The sequence below is a fragment of the Tachypleus tridentatus genome, chromosome 8, assembly GCF_004210375.1.
Source record: "Tachypleus tridentatus isolate NWPU-2018 chromosome 8, ASM421037v1, whole genome shotgun sequence".
Lineage (NCBI taxonomy): Eukaryota > Metazoa > Arthropoda > Merostomata > Xiphosura > Limulidae > Tachypleus > Tachypleus tridentatus.
This window is the reverse complement of record NC_134832.1, coordinates 109,981,662-109,999,054: the sequence shown is the minus strand read 5'-3', so window position 1 is coordinate 109,999,054 and position 17,393 is coordinate 109,981,662. Positions and strand designations below refer to the sequence as shown.

General features: G+C 31.3%; 2 protein-coding genes across 3 annotated transcripts in view; one reads left to right on the top strand and one right to left on the bottom strand.

Moving 5' to 3' along the window:
- Positions 1–17,393, bottom strand: part of LOC143223204 (ribonuclease kappa-B-like) — a 514,553-nt gene that overhangs the window by 258,823 nt on the left and 238,337 nt on the right. The gene's annotated exons all lie outside the window — the stretch shown is intronic.
- LOC143223200 (kinesin-like protein KIF13A) overlaps positions 1–17,393 on the top strand; it is a 121,295-nt gene that overhangs the window by 79,844 nt on the left and 24,058 nt on the right. For both annotated transcript variants that reach the window (XM_076450802.1, XM_076450801.1), the window contains exons 25-27: positions 2,989–3,115; positions 4,826–4,881; positions 9,692–9,819. In XM_076450802.1, the coding sequence (XP_076306917.1) occupies positions 2,989–3,115; positions 4,826–4,881; positions 9,692–9,819 (311 nt within the window). The remainder of the gene's footprint in view (positions 1–2,988; positions 3,116–4,825; positions 4,882–9,691; positions 9,820–17,393) is intronic.

The window sequence follows — 17,393 nt, the reverse complement described above, 5'->3', positions numbered from 1 at the left end:
AGTTACCTAGAGAAATCAGCATAAGTTGTATCATAATGTTTGTTTTATATAATGATTTAATGAAGTAAGGAACTTCTTGATTTGAGTTTAATATGAATTTTATAAACACTGAAACATATGTTATCAGACATTCTTTTTCATATGCTTTTCAAGAAATAGATATTTAAAAGAAGTACTCATTTTATACATACTGTTTTAAAAGGGGTGATATCACCGAGTTCTGTTCTAAGATTCAGCACTTATTAGACTTCCAATTTATAATTATGCATCATTTCTTAACTTAGAATAGTAAAATTCTTGTTTATGTCATGCAATACTTGAATGGTTTTCAATTTTTTTCAGGAATGTGCTGTATGTTTTTATTTGTTTTGTATCGGTTTAGAGCCACCCATTAGTTTTGAGCCTACACATTCCTCTTTGCAAGATGGACCTACAAATTTATAGATATTTTATGACCTCTTATTTGTGGGTATTATGTTCTTTAAAGATTAATTGAAATACAACCAGTGGATAAACTCTGTTGGATTTAAAATTGGACGATAGGAAATTTGTTATGATTAACCCTTTCACAATGGGCTCGTTATAATATGCACAAGTTCATTTGTACATTTGCACATGTTGAGTATTTGCACTATAACTTTTGATACAGCATGTGCATTTTCACAAAATTTGTTAGGCTTTTAGTAAAGGTTACAGGTGTTTTGTAAAACAAAAATCTGTTTTTTAATGAAATATTTTTAATAAATATTTGTTTGTGAAAATAGTCTGTTTCATTACTAGTCTTGGGTGCAAAGTAATTTTGTGTTTTGATTTAAAAAACTATTCTTTGTCCCAAAATCTGAAATATTATTTGCATAATCTCTAAAATTTCCTAAACATATTTCATACCTTTGTTCTCACTAAGACTATATTTTGTTATTTTCTATACTCTAACTATGAGGGGTCTGCCACTTGGCCAACCTCCTGAACATCAAACAAAATTATGTGAGAAATATAAATTATGCTTTTTTTTTTGTGCTAGAATGACTTCATATTATAACATGAAAATACAAATGTTTAGCCTAAATAACTTAAGTCTCATAATGCTATATATTTATATATATATATTGTTTTTATTTATTATATTGACCTTACAGTCATGCCTAGCTAACATTAGATAACTTGCAGTGATTATGTGCACATGTACTAAGTTGACATACCCAGTAATATAAAACTGATCATTCATCTTCTTGTTTTTAGGTGTTATGCCTACAGTTGCATAACCAAAGAATCATAAATAATCACACTGATACCATAGAATTCCACTATAATTTATCAACCTTAGTAACTAACATTTATTTATATTTAAAAAAATATGAAACTTTGAACAAACTAAAGCCGCATCTTACCTCATTGAAATCTTGTATCAAAATAACGTTGTAGTATTTTCAAAGATTAAAATGGCAGGGAAAACCACTGTAGGGACATTCTAAGCTGTTGATTGGTTATTCATATGTCATATATTGAAGTATGTGTATGTATAACGGACTGTTTCAAAAAATGGAAAGAGTTGAATGGGGCAACTGTGTGTGATTAAGTATATAAGCCATATCTCAGCAAAATAAAAAGATATGAGGCTCTAATTTTTTATTCTAGCTTGATAATATTAGTATTTTGAGTTCCTAATTTGTACAAAACACTATACTTAGTATTTTGATATCACAAACATCTAATTTTAAACAGTGCTGCATTCAACATACCATGTCACTCACTAAAATCTATATTTAGATGTGTTCTTTTGATATTTATTTTTTAAATTAACTCATATATAATATTAAAGTTTTAATTCTGATCTACAGTTTGATTTCAAATTTATTGTTGTAAATTCATAAAATAGTGGTCCAATAAAATATTGAAAATAAGTCATCAAATATGATGACATAGCCTTTGACCAATGACTAATAGAATATCAAATTTTACTTCAAATGTTGCATTCAGTGTATACCAATCAATTATGAACTATAAGCAAATTTTTATAAAAGCTGTAAAACTTCTAGAGAAAACCTAATCAAAATAAATGTATAATATTTGTTTCTTTTTTATGTTAAAACTGGCGAACCTGTATTCCTGATGATGAGAAACCCACTTGAAGTAAAAACATATTCTCAAGATGGCTGGTGGGGGTATCAGAACTTTAATTAAAATAAAATATAAAACAGCATTTCAACCTTCTTAGGTCACCTTTTGGTTAACAAAGAGAGTTTGTAACTAACCGTTGTTAGGCACACGTCTTAGGGTTTTTGCTTATTACCGCCCAATAAGCCGAAGCCATTTTTAAGAAGTGACAAGTTTCTTCAAAATGATTTCTTAGTCTTGTTTCAGCATCAGCATGCATGTTGTGTGTGATCATTGGCGTTCTGTAGTAAAGCAGAACGTGTCGTATTGAGACAGAGATGGAATCAATATGTCATTCGTTATTGGCTCCACTCACTGTAATTAGGTAACCAATGAAATTCCAGAAACAACGTTTCCCTGTAGTCTTAACGTGCTTTGCTGATGGGACAAAATTACCGCCTATGGTAATTTTCAAAAGAAAAACATTTCCTAAGAAGAAGAAATTTCCGAAAGGAGTGATTGGCCAATAAGCCGACCCCCAAAAATCAGGTCCAAAATTTAGGGCCAGAAATTCGGCTTATTAGGCAGAAAATACGGTATATAAAATGTATTCAAAAAAATGAATAACATCTTCTCAGATACAAACAAATTTAAACCAATACACACAAATCCAACAAAAAAAATGAAACCAACTAAATAAAATCCTACTACAAATGAAGTAAAGCAAAACAATCTCAGAAAACATTCTTTCTTTCTTATGCAAGACTGACTCATGCACAACACAACTATACAGCATCCTCATTGTCTACTATGACTCATAATGTCTCCCTTTTATTTCTTAAAAGTAAATACTTTTAAAAATGCATAATTGACTTAATATGTGTTTTGATGTAGACAAAACAGAGCAAGATGTTGAACGAGAGCAAAGTCTTATTGATCAGTGGGTCTGTCTTACTGAAGAAAGAAATGCTGTTCTAGTCCCAGCACCTGGATCTGGAATACCAGGAGCACCAGCAGATTGGTAAGTTGTTTGGAGATAAGTACAGTGAGACAGTTTCAGTCCTTACTGTAGTTGTAGCACACATTTTGAAGGTCAGTGTGGAATGTTAACCATATTGTGTTTCAGTGTGAAGTGTTACAGAAACCTGTTAGAAAAGCATAGCTAATTTGATATAAATGTGATGCATCATTTATTTTCAATAACGACTGCTTTCCCAATGTTTATTTCAAACATTGGAACTAAATGATTCTAAGGGTACATTATATTTGTTTTTATATTACTATAAGAGTTTATTTATTTGAGTCATTATTAATGTTCCTTATTTTTTCAGTCCATTTGCAGAATTTTTTCATGTGTACAAGTATCATGGAATAGCAAGGAATATTCTTTGTTTTGTACAAATAAGGTGAGGTTTCATGGATTGGGACCAGAAAAAGTACTAATGAAAAATAATAGTGACAAAATTTTCCATTATCTGCTTTAACTTCAAGAAGCATTCTAATTTAAAAAGTTTTATAAACTTTGTGCTAGCTCAGTATATTTTTAAAGTTGTGATTTTGTGCAGTCTTAAGTGCTACCATGCTTTGTATCTTTACAGTAGCTTTGCAGTGTAATTTCCATTGCAGAAGACTTAGTTGTAAGGCTATACTGCTTTCCTTAGTCCAACATGGAAGGACAAAGCTTCCCAGCACCATTTTGAACAGTTCAATCACACATTAATTCATGGGTGCTGCAATCTCGTAACTTAATCAGTATGTTACTTTATGGAATAACATGAATACCCATTTCATTTTCCAACTACTTGAAGTATGCAAAAAATTAACAGATATGTCGTTAAAGTCTTATTCTGGATGGATCTCAAGTGGAGCATATTCCTTTGTTTTTGAATGGCATTAAATCTTTGAGATGAGTACATCTTTATAATCTGAATGTGTGAGTATTTTGTATCTGAAAAAGTTGTCATATACTTAAGAGGATGAGTTTTTGATAACATCAAATTACCTATGGAATATCAAGTGAAGTCCAAATTTAATTCTGATACATTCTGTCTCAGTACTGTGGTTGTCACAAGAGTCAGCGATTTGGATATTCAGAATCATTTTAATATTGTGTATTCAATCTTCTTTGTTCAGGTTATGTTGATTTAGGTATAAGGTAACTCAGTTAGTATGAAAAACTAACTAATATGACTTTTTTACTTCTGTAAGTAAAACATTTCAGTAAATTAATATCCTTTTGGGGAAATTATGTAATTTAGGTTTATTCAATTATGTTTCATATTTATTGTTGGAAATTTTTTCTTTGATGAATATTTATGTTCATTTTGATATATGAATAAATTGTCTTATTGTTCATCTTGAAATCAGTAATCTGTTTTACCTATTAATGTATTTTTCACACAGAGTTCATTATCTTGTCTTTCACAGCTGTGAGTTTGATAACAAAGGACATCATGACATTGTAAACTGTATTATGATGACATTTCACTTTCATTTTAATTGATGATACATCTGTTAAATAAATTTTAACAAATGAAGTGTTCTAAAATTTATATACAGCAAAGAACAGTTATAGTCTTAAGTTTTATTTTTATTATTTTTTTGCTCTAAAACTTGTTTTTTCCCAGAAGGTATTTGTAAATGATTATTAAGTTATTGTTTGATATGTGTATATATTATCAAATGTAGTTATTAAAAGTATGAAATTTCCTACATTTGTTTCTTTGCATAGGGAACCACCACCAGGTGTGGAACAACACATCCCAGTCATCTTTCTTGACCTTAATGGTAAGTAATTTCAAACTTTGGGCAGTTTACTTTATACTTGAATAGTTTATTTTGTCAGAAATTCATTAATACTTTGAAAAAATATTTTCTTGTTTTGCAAAAAAACCTTAAAAGTGTAGTTTACTAGGTATAATGTATAATGTGTGTATAAGTTATTTGTTTTTATAATGGGTGTTCATTTTTCAATGTTAAATTAATCTGTCATGCAAAGTTACTCACTAGTAAAAAAAACATGAAGTTTGTATGTAATGAGTTTGTGTACAAGATATTACTAAGTAAATTATCTAATATGTTGCTGTTTAATCATCTATACATTTTCCTTGTATACTTTTCTTCTGTTATTGTTTTACTTCAGAGAGTACTTTGAAAACTTAATGTGCTGGAAAAATATGATACTGATGCATGTACCATCACAGAGCATTTTTAAACCATAGAACATTAAGTCTTTCATTGATACATTTATAAATAAACAATTTGTAAAGTGCCAAGTTTACATATTTTTAGATAAACAATAAAAACAAAAAATTATACGTTTTAATATGTCATTACTTATTGAAACAGGTAAATTTTGAGAAGTTTTGATGCAAATACACTGCTGGCCAAAATCTTAAGGCCAATGAACATAAAGAAAAAAATATGCATTTTGCATTGTTAGACTCAACCACTTACTTGAATAGAGCTTTGAAAGATGAAAATAAGAAAAGGGAAAATAAAAATAAAAAAACTTTTTAGCATTTAATAGGGGAAATGTGAACACTATGAAATTAGCCTAAATATTAGCTGGTCAAAAGTTTAAGACCATACTGAAATGAAGAGTTAATCGGTAAACACGTAACGAAATTTAGTCATTTGTGTTCAAGTATTAGTGTTGTCAACATCTCCCACTGACATCTCCTGTGTTACATTGGGTGAAAACATGGCAAAGGCTAACAAGTTGACAGAGTTTGAACATGGCAGAATTGTTGAGCTGCAAAAGCAAGGTCTTTCTCAACGTGCCATCGCTGGTGAGATTGGGCATAGCAAAACTGCTGTTTAAATTTCTTAAAAGACCCTGAGAGATACAGAATGAGAATTTCAAGTGGTTGGCCCAAGAAAATTTCGCTAGCGTTGAGCAGGAGGATTTGACAGGTTGTCCGGGAAGACACCAGCCGATCATTGAACCAGATTAAAGCTCTTATGGATGCAGAATGCAACTCAAGAACAGTAAGACAGAATCTACAAGAGAAAGGATTTAAAAACCATAAACGTCTTCAAAGGCTACACCTCCTTCCACACCACGAAACAGCTCGGTTAAACTTTGCTGAGAAGCACCAAATATGGGATGTAGAAAAGTGGACGAAGGTTTTGTTCTCCGATGAGAAAAAATGTAACCTGGATGATCCAGATGGCTTCCAATGTTACTGACACAATAAGGATATCCCACTGGAGACATTTTCTACACGACACAGTGGAGGAGGTTCTCATCATGATCTGGTTGCTTTCTCCTTCCATGGAACAATGGAGCTTCAGGTTATACAGGGGTGTCAAACAGCAGCTGGCTACATTGGCATGTCAGAGAGAGCATCTTTATTGGTTGAAGGCCCTCGCTTGTGTAGAAATGACTGGATCTTTCAGCAGGACAACACTGTAATCCACAATGCCTGCAGGACAAAGGAATTTTTCATGGTGAATAACGTGATTCTTTTTGACCATCCAGCGTGTTCCCTGAACTGAACCCCATTGAACGTGTTTGGGGGTGGATGGAAAGGAAGTCTATAGAAATGGACGTCAGTTCCAAACAGTGCATGATCTTCGTGAAGCCATCTTCACCACTTGGAAGAACATTCCAGCCAGCCTTCTGCAAACGCTTATATTGACCATGCCAAAGTGAATGTTTGAAGTTATTTGCATTGACGGCCATGCATCTCACTACTGAGACCTCTTGTTGGGCATTTCCTGCCCTGCTTAGGACTTATTTTTGGTATGGTCTTAAAGTTTTGACCAGCTAGTATTTAGGCTAATTTCATAGTGTTCATATTTTCCCTATTAAATTCTGAAAAAGTTTTTTATTTTTATTTTCCATTTTCTTATTTCATCTTTTGAAGCTCTACTCAAGTAAGTGGTTGAGTCTAACAATGCAAAATGCATATTTTTTCTTTATGTTATTGGCCTTAAGATTTTGGTTAGTAGTGTATATAAAAGTCCAAACCCTAATGTAGTTAATATACTGCATTTTAAGGCTAAAATTAATTTTATTGTGTATCCTGTATGTGTGCTCATCACAGTAATTCAGAGACCGAGATATTTTCACTTGTGGAAGTGAAAGATATAGGTAAAATAATCCATTAATTAAATTATTATCAAATTTAGTTCTTCATGTTGTAGTTTTTTACTCGAAATTTATATTAGAGTGTAATTCGCAAACTTCTTTATCTTATAAATGCAATTTATACATCGTAATACTTGGTCACATGCACCTGACTGAATTGATCAACTCTTAAAATTTAAGATATTTTTTATTTTAATTCAAATTCAGAAATAAAAATAGGAAAAATAAAATAATATGGCAGATTTTAGTAGCTAGGTGATTGATACATCTTACTTCTGGTTTCAACTGCAGATAAAATTTATTAACAAAAACCAGGATACATGTGGCAACAAGATGCATGAGTGAAATATTATAGTTTAAAAAATACATTTTGTTATTTCATTTACTTAAAGATTAATAGTGTTTTGTATGTAAGCCAAAAACAAAATTGGTGCAATCCTAATATGTGTACGAAATAGTACAAGGTTCTCATATTTGTTTTGAAGAACATTATTTTAAGAAAAGAAAAAAAAAGTGTATAGTACTTGGCAGACTTACTACATTCTTTATTACATAACAATTTTATTATATTTAAACATTTTATCATTTACTTTAGATCTCAAAAAGTAATAAGCTCCCTTTATATTAATAATCTGGGGTTTCTCTTGCAATAGAAAAGTATATAACTAACTATAGATTAACCCTATCACAACTGATTATGGGTCAAAGGCCATGTCATTGTGTTTTTTAACACTCATTCAGAACTTTATTTAACTATAATTTTATGAATTTATGTCATTAAGTTTAGTATCATACTGTAGTTTATAATTCAAAATTTCATATCATACATTATTTAATTTCTTAATTTAAGGTAGATATTTAGAAAAATGCACCTAAACATAGATTATTGTGTGTCACACAGTACATTGAATGCAGCACTGGTTCAAAGTAGATGTTTGTTAAGCCAAATTACAAAGTCTATATTTTTTTACGAATTAGGAACTCAAACTCAAAGTAGCAGTATTTAAAAGCTAGAGTATAAAATAAAAACTTCCTATCTTTTCTGTGTGATATCAGTAATTTACTGAATCAAACATAAAGACCTATGCTTGCTTCCTTTGATTTTTTGGAAACAGTCCCTTATACATGCTTAATTCTATTTTTGACTTGTTAATAACCAATCAAAAGCTTAGAATGTCACTCAAGTGGTTTTCTCAGCCATTTTCAACTATAACAGCATCCTCTCTTCTGTATGAAACAAACATTTATGCTGATAAATTGAGTCTTCAGTCTGTTACAAATTTAATTTTTTTTTATCCACATACAGTTCTGTTACTAAACTTGATAAATTATAAAACCTCAAAAAATGATTTTGTTTCACATCCTCCATGTGCAAAATTCTTAAAGCTTAGCAACATATGACAAGCAGCAACTGATTACAAAGGGCATAACTAGAAGAGATAATTAATTGCTTTATTTGATTATTTGTTTACCTGTTTTAAGAAAAATGAACTTAAAATCTTATTTGTAAATCGTAATAATGTACATACATATTTAATGTATTATAACTGAAATGTTATTGTATTTTATAAAATACTAGTCCAGTAAAACACAGCCAAAGCAGGTCACTTTGTAGAGACTAAAGCTCAGTTTTATATTCTTGGATACAGTAACATGAGTGCATATGCACCACACTATTGTAATTTTTATCTTAGCTAGCAGTGGCTGAAAGGTCAATATAATAAAAACAATAAATATACACTCAGTGGCCACTGTAAATGTGTGATATTATGACATACAAGCTGTTTAGATTAAATATCTGTGTTTTCAAGGTATAATTTGTGGTCATTCTAGAAAGAAAAAGTATAATTTAAACTTCCTAATTTTCAATGGTGACTACCACAACACATACACAAATTCCAATTTGATAGTGAAAATAACAGAAAGTTGTTCATAAAAACATTTGATTATTTTTTGGAAGTTATAAATATTTCACATATGAAATTTGAAAATTTTCTCATGTATAAAAGTATTTTCAATCTTTACGTGAAAATTACTCTGCATGTTGCCTAGTTGACATTCTGAAAGAAATAATTTACATGAAAATCTTTAGTTAAAATATCCTAATACTTAATTTAAAAACCTGATATTTTGTAATTGAAAGCTCTGTAATGTTTATTATTAACCTACTTTGGTTTTTGATAATTTATTCACATGTTTACAAAATTCTGCTGAAGTACTCTCGTGGATACCTTTATGGTTACAAGCTGGGTGGATTCTACCCAACTTATAATGAAAGAGTTGGCCAATATCCAGCTCTTTACAGTATGAAAAAGATTATTAGATTAATAATGATTTAAATTTTGGAATTAGTTTGTCCCTATGTGACTGTAGATAAATATTTTCCATATATATATGGAACATATATATATGTTACACATTAAAATGTGAGATGAAAGAAAAAGTTTTGAGCCCCATTCAAAAAGTATGAAGATCTAAGAAAGTAAAATTTTGTTTTTTAAGCTGATGATCTGAGTGCAACAAATGCTGATGAAAATGGTATACAGATAGCTGGATATAACTCTATCCTTCCAAAAGAACATGGTAGCAAGATGTTTAACCTGCCAATCCTAAAACACTTTCAGAAAGAGGTAAGAAAGAGTATTCTTATCTTCTGAATTTGAAACATGTAACTACACAATTAATGTAAATAAGGAAAAAAAACTCAAGAACTGATCTCTGAAACACTCTAGTAATAATAAAGGACCAGTTTGACTGGACTGTATTAACCATAAGACTATTGGTAAGAACATTGTTAGCAGTTAATGCCACTCTTGTCATGTTTTGTTTCAAAATAAAACTAGTGGATGAAAGTGTTTGAATTTTGACGAGATCTTTTGTAAGTCTACGTAGGCCCAGCATGGCCAGGAGGTTAAGGCACTCGACTCATAATTTGAGGATAGTGGGTTTGAATACCTGTCACACCAAACATTCTTGCTCTTTCAGTCATGGGAGTGCTATAATGTAATGGTCAATCCCACTATTCATTGGTAAAAGAATTGCCCACTGCTAAGTGGGTGGTGATGACTAGTTGCCTTCCCTCTAGTCCAGTGGTTCCCAACATTTTTATGCCCCGCACCCCTAAAAAATTTTAATATGTTCTTGCACCTCTCACAGTAATTATTTATTTAAGAATAAATGTGAAGGTGGCCAAAACAAATGTCATCTTGCACCCCTTTGAATGCTATCTCACACCCCCAAGGGATGCAAGCACCCCTGGTTGGGAACCACTGCTCTAGTCTTACACTACTAAATTAGGGACAGCTGATGCAGATAGCCCTCATTTAGTTTTGCATGAAATTCAAAACAAACCAAACCTAAAGTTATGTAATCATAGAAAAATAAAATATTTTAGCATTTTCTACTATTTCTAATAAAAATCCTTCAATTAATATAGTTATTTGCACTCAGACTTTGAATAGTTCACATGAAAGGTGATTTTTATGTTAAGTATAAAAATACTGCATTTTACCTTACAGTTTTTACATTTCACTTGCATAATATGTAGAAGCTCTTAAACAAATATCAAAAGTATTTTTAGGTAAATGTTTATATTTTATTTTCTGATATGATATAAAAAAACCTTTATTGACTTTCACTGCCCTCTGTTGACACAAATCTTTGCTTGCTACTAGCATTGTTATTCCCACTCATTATTGCATATTAACATGTAAATGAGCATGCAACAACTTTCCACCCATAGGAGTGTGAAAGTACCCATATTGCAGCTAGTGCTTTCTCTAATCATGCACGTGTTAAACATTTCTTCATTGGCAGTCCTACTGATTGTTTTTCACCCATGGTTTAATTAACCTAACCACACATCTTTACTTTCCTGAATTTTCCTTCAGTTCATTTGTTATTTTATTTTTGTTTTGTTCCTTAGCGAGTTATGATTTATCTTCTCTCTTCTTTTCCATTTTGAGAGTTATGTACTTCTCTTACTATGGCAGTGGTATTCGTGAACACATTTTCTAAATTGACACCATGACACCTGGACCACAAAATGCTGGTTTTGGTCCATTGGAAATTGGCCACATTTGTGCTATAATCAGAAAGCATTAAAAATTGTTCTGACAATGTTTTCAGTGATCTAGTTTAGGATTTAGTCAACCTAACCTTCTCCTAACTATGCCTCTCTGTTGCATGACGTTTTGGGGTTCTTGCCCAGACCTTTCTACCTTTTAGTGGATTTGTTATTCAGGTATGTTATGTTTTGTATTTATCTTCTGTTTCCTGTTTCACTCTTGCCTCTCCAGAATGTTCTGATCCCACCACCTCTTTTGTCATTTCTACTCCCTTCTGTGATTTATGAATCCATTTGTTTTTTCCATGAAATCTTAACTTCTCCTGTGACTTTCTTCATTACCCTTCTCATTTGAATTTTCCTGTTGTTTTCTTCCCTTTCTTCTGATGATTGTTTACTTTTCATGTTTTCTTTCCATCAAATCTGTCACCTAGCTGCACATTTCCATCGTTTCTTAGGGGACATCATTAGTGTTGTAACTGTTTATCTGTAGTGGTAAGTATCCTGTCCATTCTTCTTTACAGGGGTCTTTGTTGCACATTTGCCTGATCAGGTACACTTGGTTTTAACCTGTTTGGTGCCATAGACGAGATAACTCGTCCAAGCTGATCGGTAACACAGTGCCACGGACGATTTAATTTGTTTTCAATAATACCTAACTTCAACCCCAGATGTCAGCACCACACATGCATTTGATCTACTTACAAATTGTTTCACTTTCGATCCAAAATGGCGTCACGAAAAAAGTTACAAAATGAAGAAACATTAGAGTTGTATTGTAGCAGCTGAAATACTTGGCAGTCAACAGGTTAATCTACACAGTACAACCTGTGAATATGTTAGATGTCTGTGACATTGAGACTCTACCTCTTTCAGATCTGATGTAGCATTTCAGATGCCATCAGATGTTGGTTGATTATCTATATGTAATACATATTCTATGCATTAACATCAAATGTAGAAAAAGAGACAAACTAATGTATCTCAAGGTCATTTTATGCCCACCATTGATATATGATGTTCCACTGGACTTTTTTTAGATGTAAGATGTTCCTTGTGGTTTTTTTACTTCATAAATACATGTCTTAGATCATGAACTCATGGTCAAACATAAGTGAAGAAGACAGGGATTGCTACTCATCTCTGATAATTCATGGCATTTGATACTTGTTCTGTCATGGACCTGATGCAAATTCCGAATTCTATTGGATGATACATTCCATCAGTTTGATTGCTGTACTTTTCAATGTAGGGTATTGCAGTCAGATGTTGCATTGTTTCTGTTGCTTTGATCCTTTGATCTTTACAGTGCATTATTTTTCTCCTCTTTTTAGTGAAGTATAGGAGTCCTTGCTTTTTACCACTTCCTAGTTGCTGGGGTAGTAGGTCATAGAGGCCTATTCTCTTGAGCCTGCACAATATCACTAATTTTGAGAAGAGTAGGATATTGGCATTTTGCAGGTGTCAGTGGCACGATACTCTTTCTTCTGCAGATCTGATGAACAATTCTACATGCTGCCTGGTGTTGGATGCAGCAATCTGCCATATGTATAGAAAAAATAACAAAGTAATACACCTTGCCCCTCTGCCTGAGACATCCTCTTTCTGATTATCCTCCAGATGTTGGTTCCTGTGGATCAGGTGTTTGTTGGTAATTTTCCAGTCATATAAGTCTTTACATGTGTTATTCTAATACTCTCCTCCTCCTACTGACTGGACTATAAATTACTAATGCTGCTAGGTTTGTACTGGTGATACAACCCCAAAATTGCAGTCCTTTTTCCTACCACCTGCTGGATCTGATGCTGGTTGTATCTGGACGAGACACATGACTTTCCATTTGTGTAAGGATTGGTATTCTACTGCTTCCACAGAGTGGATGATCAAATTCCCAGCACTTCCAGGTTTTGGGCTGGCACTGAACACTCACCTGCACTCTCCTCCTACTTACCATCTTGATGGATTTGGTGTTGGAGGTTCACACCTGTGAAGGTGTGTTCTTGGTAAGGGATCTCCTCTTTCCTGTTTGTATTCATTTTTGAAGTGAAAAGTAGAGTACCATTTTCTTACTACAGACCTTACATATAATTCCAGGTGCTGCCAGGTGTTGGTTGAGATTCAACTCACAATTATGGTTGGTTGCATTCTGACCACTGTACAATAGGGGGCCCATTATTTCTATATATTTTGGGACCACTTTACATTTTGGTGATACATTACTAACAGATGAAGAGTTGTCCTGGCTCAGAAAAGGTGCAGTTTTCCTCTGATATGTTATTTTTAATTCCCTATCACACCTCATGATCTTCTTCCTATGAGTCTTTCCCAGAGGATGATTGTCTTCTTACCAGCCCTCTACCATTTCAATGTGGGATTCTAGCTTTTTGTGAAAGGAGGTAAGATATCTTATCAGAAGTAAAATGTTTCATAAACTGAAAATATATTTCTCATAGATAGTTTCCTCCACTCACATTTCCCACTTGTCTTTCTTTGGTTCAGTGTGAATTGGTTTGGGTAGTTGTGATCAGTCTTGAAGTGATTGACATGTGTATGATTAGAGAGGGCACTAGTTACAATAGGGGTAGTATTATACTTCTGTTAGTGGAGTGTTGATGATTTATCATTTCCATGTTAGTATGTAGTAACAAAACTAGTGGCAAGCAAACATTTAAGCTGATAGAGGGCAGCACATGGTAAGAAACATTTTTGTGAGGATAGGTAAGTATTTATCAGAAATACATTTTCAGTTTAAGGAAATGTTAGCTTCCATTTTCTCTGCCATATCACTAACTCTAGCTGTTAACATGAATGTACAGTGAAATGAAATGTTTAGAAGTAGGAAAGTTAAATATATACATACATTTTATCTCTTCATTGAATAATCTTAAAATATTTTCTGCGAGTCATATGTGTAATTTCAAGTCTTTACCTTTTCACACATTTTTTTTTATTTTTGATGTTTTATTTTTCTTTACAATTCTTTATCTTTTACTATTTATGTTGACAAACTTCAATGGGTGTCCATGGGTTATATAACATTATCATTGGCAGAAATGGTTTAGTCTCCATCTAAGTATAGGAAAAAACGTTTTGAGTGAGGAGGAACCTAGAAAAACATGCTTATGTATAAGTGCTATTTGATTTCCTAATTTTTTAATTTAAAAAACAAAAACAACAATTGCTATGTTGTCCAACAAATGTAAAATCCACCATATTAGTTATCAAATCAGCCTTAGACAAATACAGGAAAACAATTAATACATTTGGTATACAACTATACAACATGGTGGGAAAATATACCCTGAAACACAATTTAGAAGACTTGTTATTTGAATTATGAATCACTGTAAGACAAAAACAGAGAATAAATATTGTATTCTGTGAAGAAAACTATGTGAATGACTTTTTTTTGAGCTAAAATGGAGTGGAAAAATTGTAATATCAAAGAAAATGTTTTGATAACTGATGATATCTGGGGCATCCTATAAAGTGTACATGTTGGTTTCAATAAACAAGGTGATATATGAGGTAGTCTGCAGTTAGAGATTTTGGTATGTAAAGTAATTTTTTTTTCTAAAGCAAGTGACATATAACTGTTACTAATAAAAGGAATACTAAAATGAAATATAGTTATAAAGTTTTAAGTGATGATCTGTATATATATAATATTTATTTATTTACTACTTGTCACTGACGACACATGATCCTATTAGATATGTAATTTTAGTTTTACATACATTGAGCTGCGTGCTAACTCCACCCCTCCTCCTTCCATGAAAAAAACAAGTTATTGCAATAAATTGGTAGATAATTCAATCAGGAAGTAAAATTTATAATAAAGGTAGCCATAAAAGAAGTATTGTTTGAAACCATATTATTTAAGAACTTCTATATACCCATACATTGTATCAATGCAAAATGTCTTTGGCTCTTAAACTTGCATTTAATTGTAATTATTCACTATTTAAATAATTAATGGCAGACACACTGAACAAAGCACACTTTTAAATATGCACATTTCAATGTAGTAAGGATTTGTAATGCTAGCATAGAAAGGTATTCTAGATGTTTTCAGGACCCAAAGGTTGAATTATGATAATGTTACTGGACAAGAACTAGCTTAAAACTATTTAATTTAGTTCTTGGTAATGTTTCTACTGAGTGTATGATATTTTATGAGTATGTGGCAATTGATAGTACAATATCCTTTAAGTTTTTCTTTTACTGATATTATAAATGAAAAATGTGTGTATTTTCTCAATATTTAGCTACTGAAGAATTTTTCTTCACTATTTTATCAGTGCTGTACATTCAGATTCAGTTGTAAAAAGGAATGAAATTTAAAATTATCACCTTGGACCTATATGAATAATGTGCATATGAATTGTATATTTCACACTGGCAGTGTTTTACCATAATTTCACCATAAGGGTGTTAGCCCTATTGAGACAAATCTTTCTATGGTCAAAGGCCATGTCATCTTGTTTGTGACTCGCATTCAAAATTTAATTGAATGACTATTTTAGGAATTTATGATGATAAATTTGGTGTCAACTTGCAGATTATAATTCAAATTTTAGTATTATATATTAGTTAATTTCTTACTTTAAAAGCACATATTAAAATATGCATACTTAAACACTTTTTTGTGTGTTATATGGTATATTCAATGCAATGCTATTTCAGATTAGATATTTGTGTTTTCAAAGTATCAAGTATGTAGGTGTTTCATAAGAACTCAAATTATCGATATTGAAAAGCTAGAATATAAAATAGTAATCTCCTGTCTTATTTGTTGAGATATTGCTCATGTACTGAATCAGACACAGTGGCCTCACTCACTTTTTTCCATTTTTGGATATGCTTCCTTATACATTTACTTCTATCTAGATGTGTGAGTAACCAGTCAAAAGCTCAGAATGTCACCCTAGTGGCTCTCTCAAACATTTTTCAAGTTAATGTTGTTCTTGTTATTTCCTCATTTCAAAACAAGACTTCAAGAAGGTAGGTTGAATATTTAGCCTGTTTGAAATTTCATGTTTTTTAGACTCAAGTATAGCTTAATTACTAAGCTTGATAAATTATGGTTGGATGTTATGGTATCAATAAAGATATTTATGTTTTTTTGGTTATTTAAAATTTATATATAAAACCTAAAAAATAATTTTGTTTCACACCCTCTATTTGTAGAATTTTAAATTGCAAGCAGCAAATAAGTACAAAGGTCATTGAAACTAGAAGATATAATTGTTTGCTATACTTATTTTCTTGACAAAAATAAGCTTAAGAATTTATTTGTAAATAGTAATAATATATATTTTGTATTATAATTGAAATGTGACTTTGTTACACAAAATACTATTACTTGTCCACTGAAATACAGCCTAAACAGGTCAGTTTGTAAAGGTCAATTTTATGTTATTGAATACAGTAAATAAATAGGTCAATATAATTAAAATAATAAATATGTATATAAATCTATAATGTTATGAGTTTTAAGCTATTTAGACTAAACATTGGGTGTTTGAATTATAATTTATGGTCGTTCTAGAATGAACAAAGCAAAATTTATATTTATTCCCTAATTTTTTATGGTGGTTATGAGATCAGTCAGATCTTTCAAACATGCACAGAGATTCTAATACAATAGTGAAAATAACAAATATATTTTTTTTAAAAAAATTTGATAATTATTTGGAGGTTATAAGATTTTCACATTTAAAATTTGAAAATTTTCTTATGCATAAAAGTATTTTTAATCTGAAAATTACTTTACATTTTGAATAGTCAACAGTTTGAAAGAAAAAATTTACAAGGAAACCTTTAATTAAAAAAAATTCTTAATACTTAATTAAAAAAAACAACTGATATTTTGTATATGAAAGTTTTATGATGTTTACCAGTAACCTGCAAACATTCTGTAAACATATGCAAACATTATAAAAATCATAATATAATTACTTTCGTGGATACTTTTGTGGTTACGAGCTTAGTGAATTCCACCCAACTCGTACTGTTAGGGTTAATAAACAGATGTACAGCATCTCTAAGTTAGTGATGGACAGCATTGCTAGGTTCACATATGATCAGTAAAAATGTGCTGACATTTCCAGAATAAGTTACAATTAATAATGACAA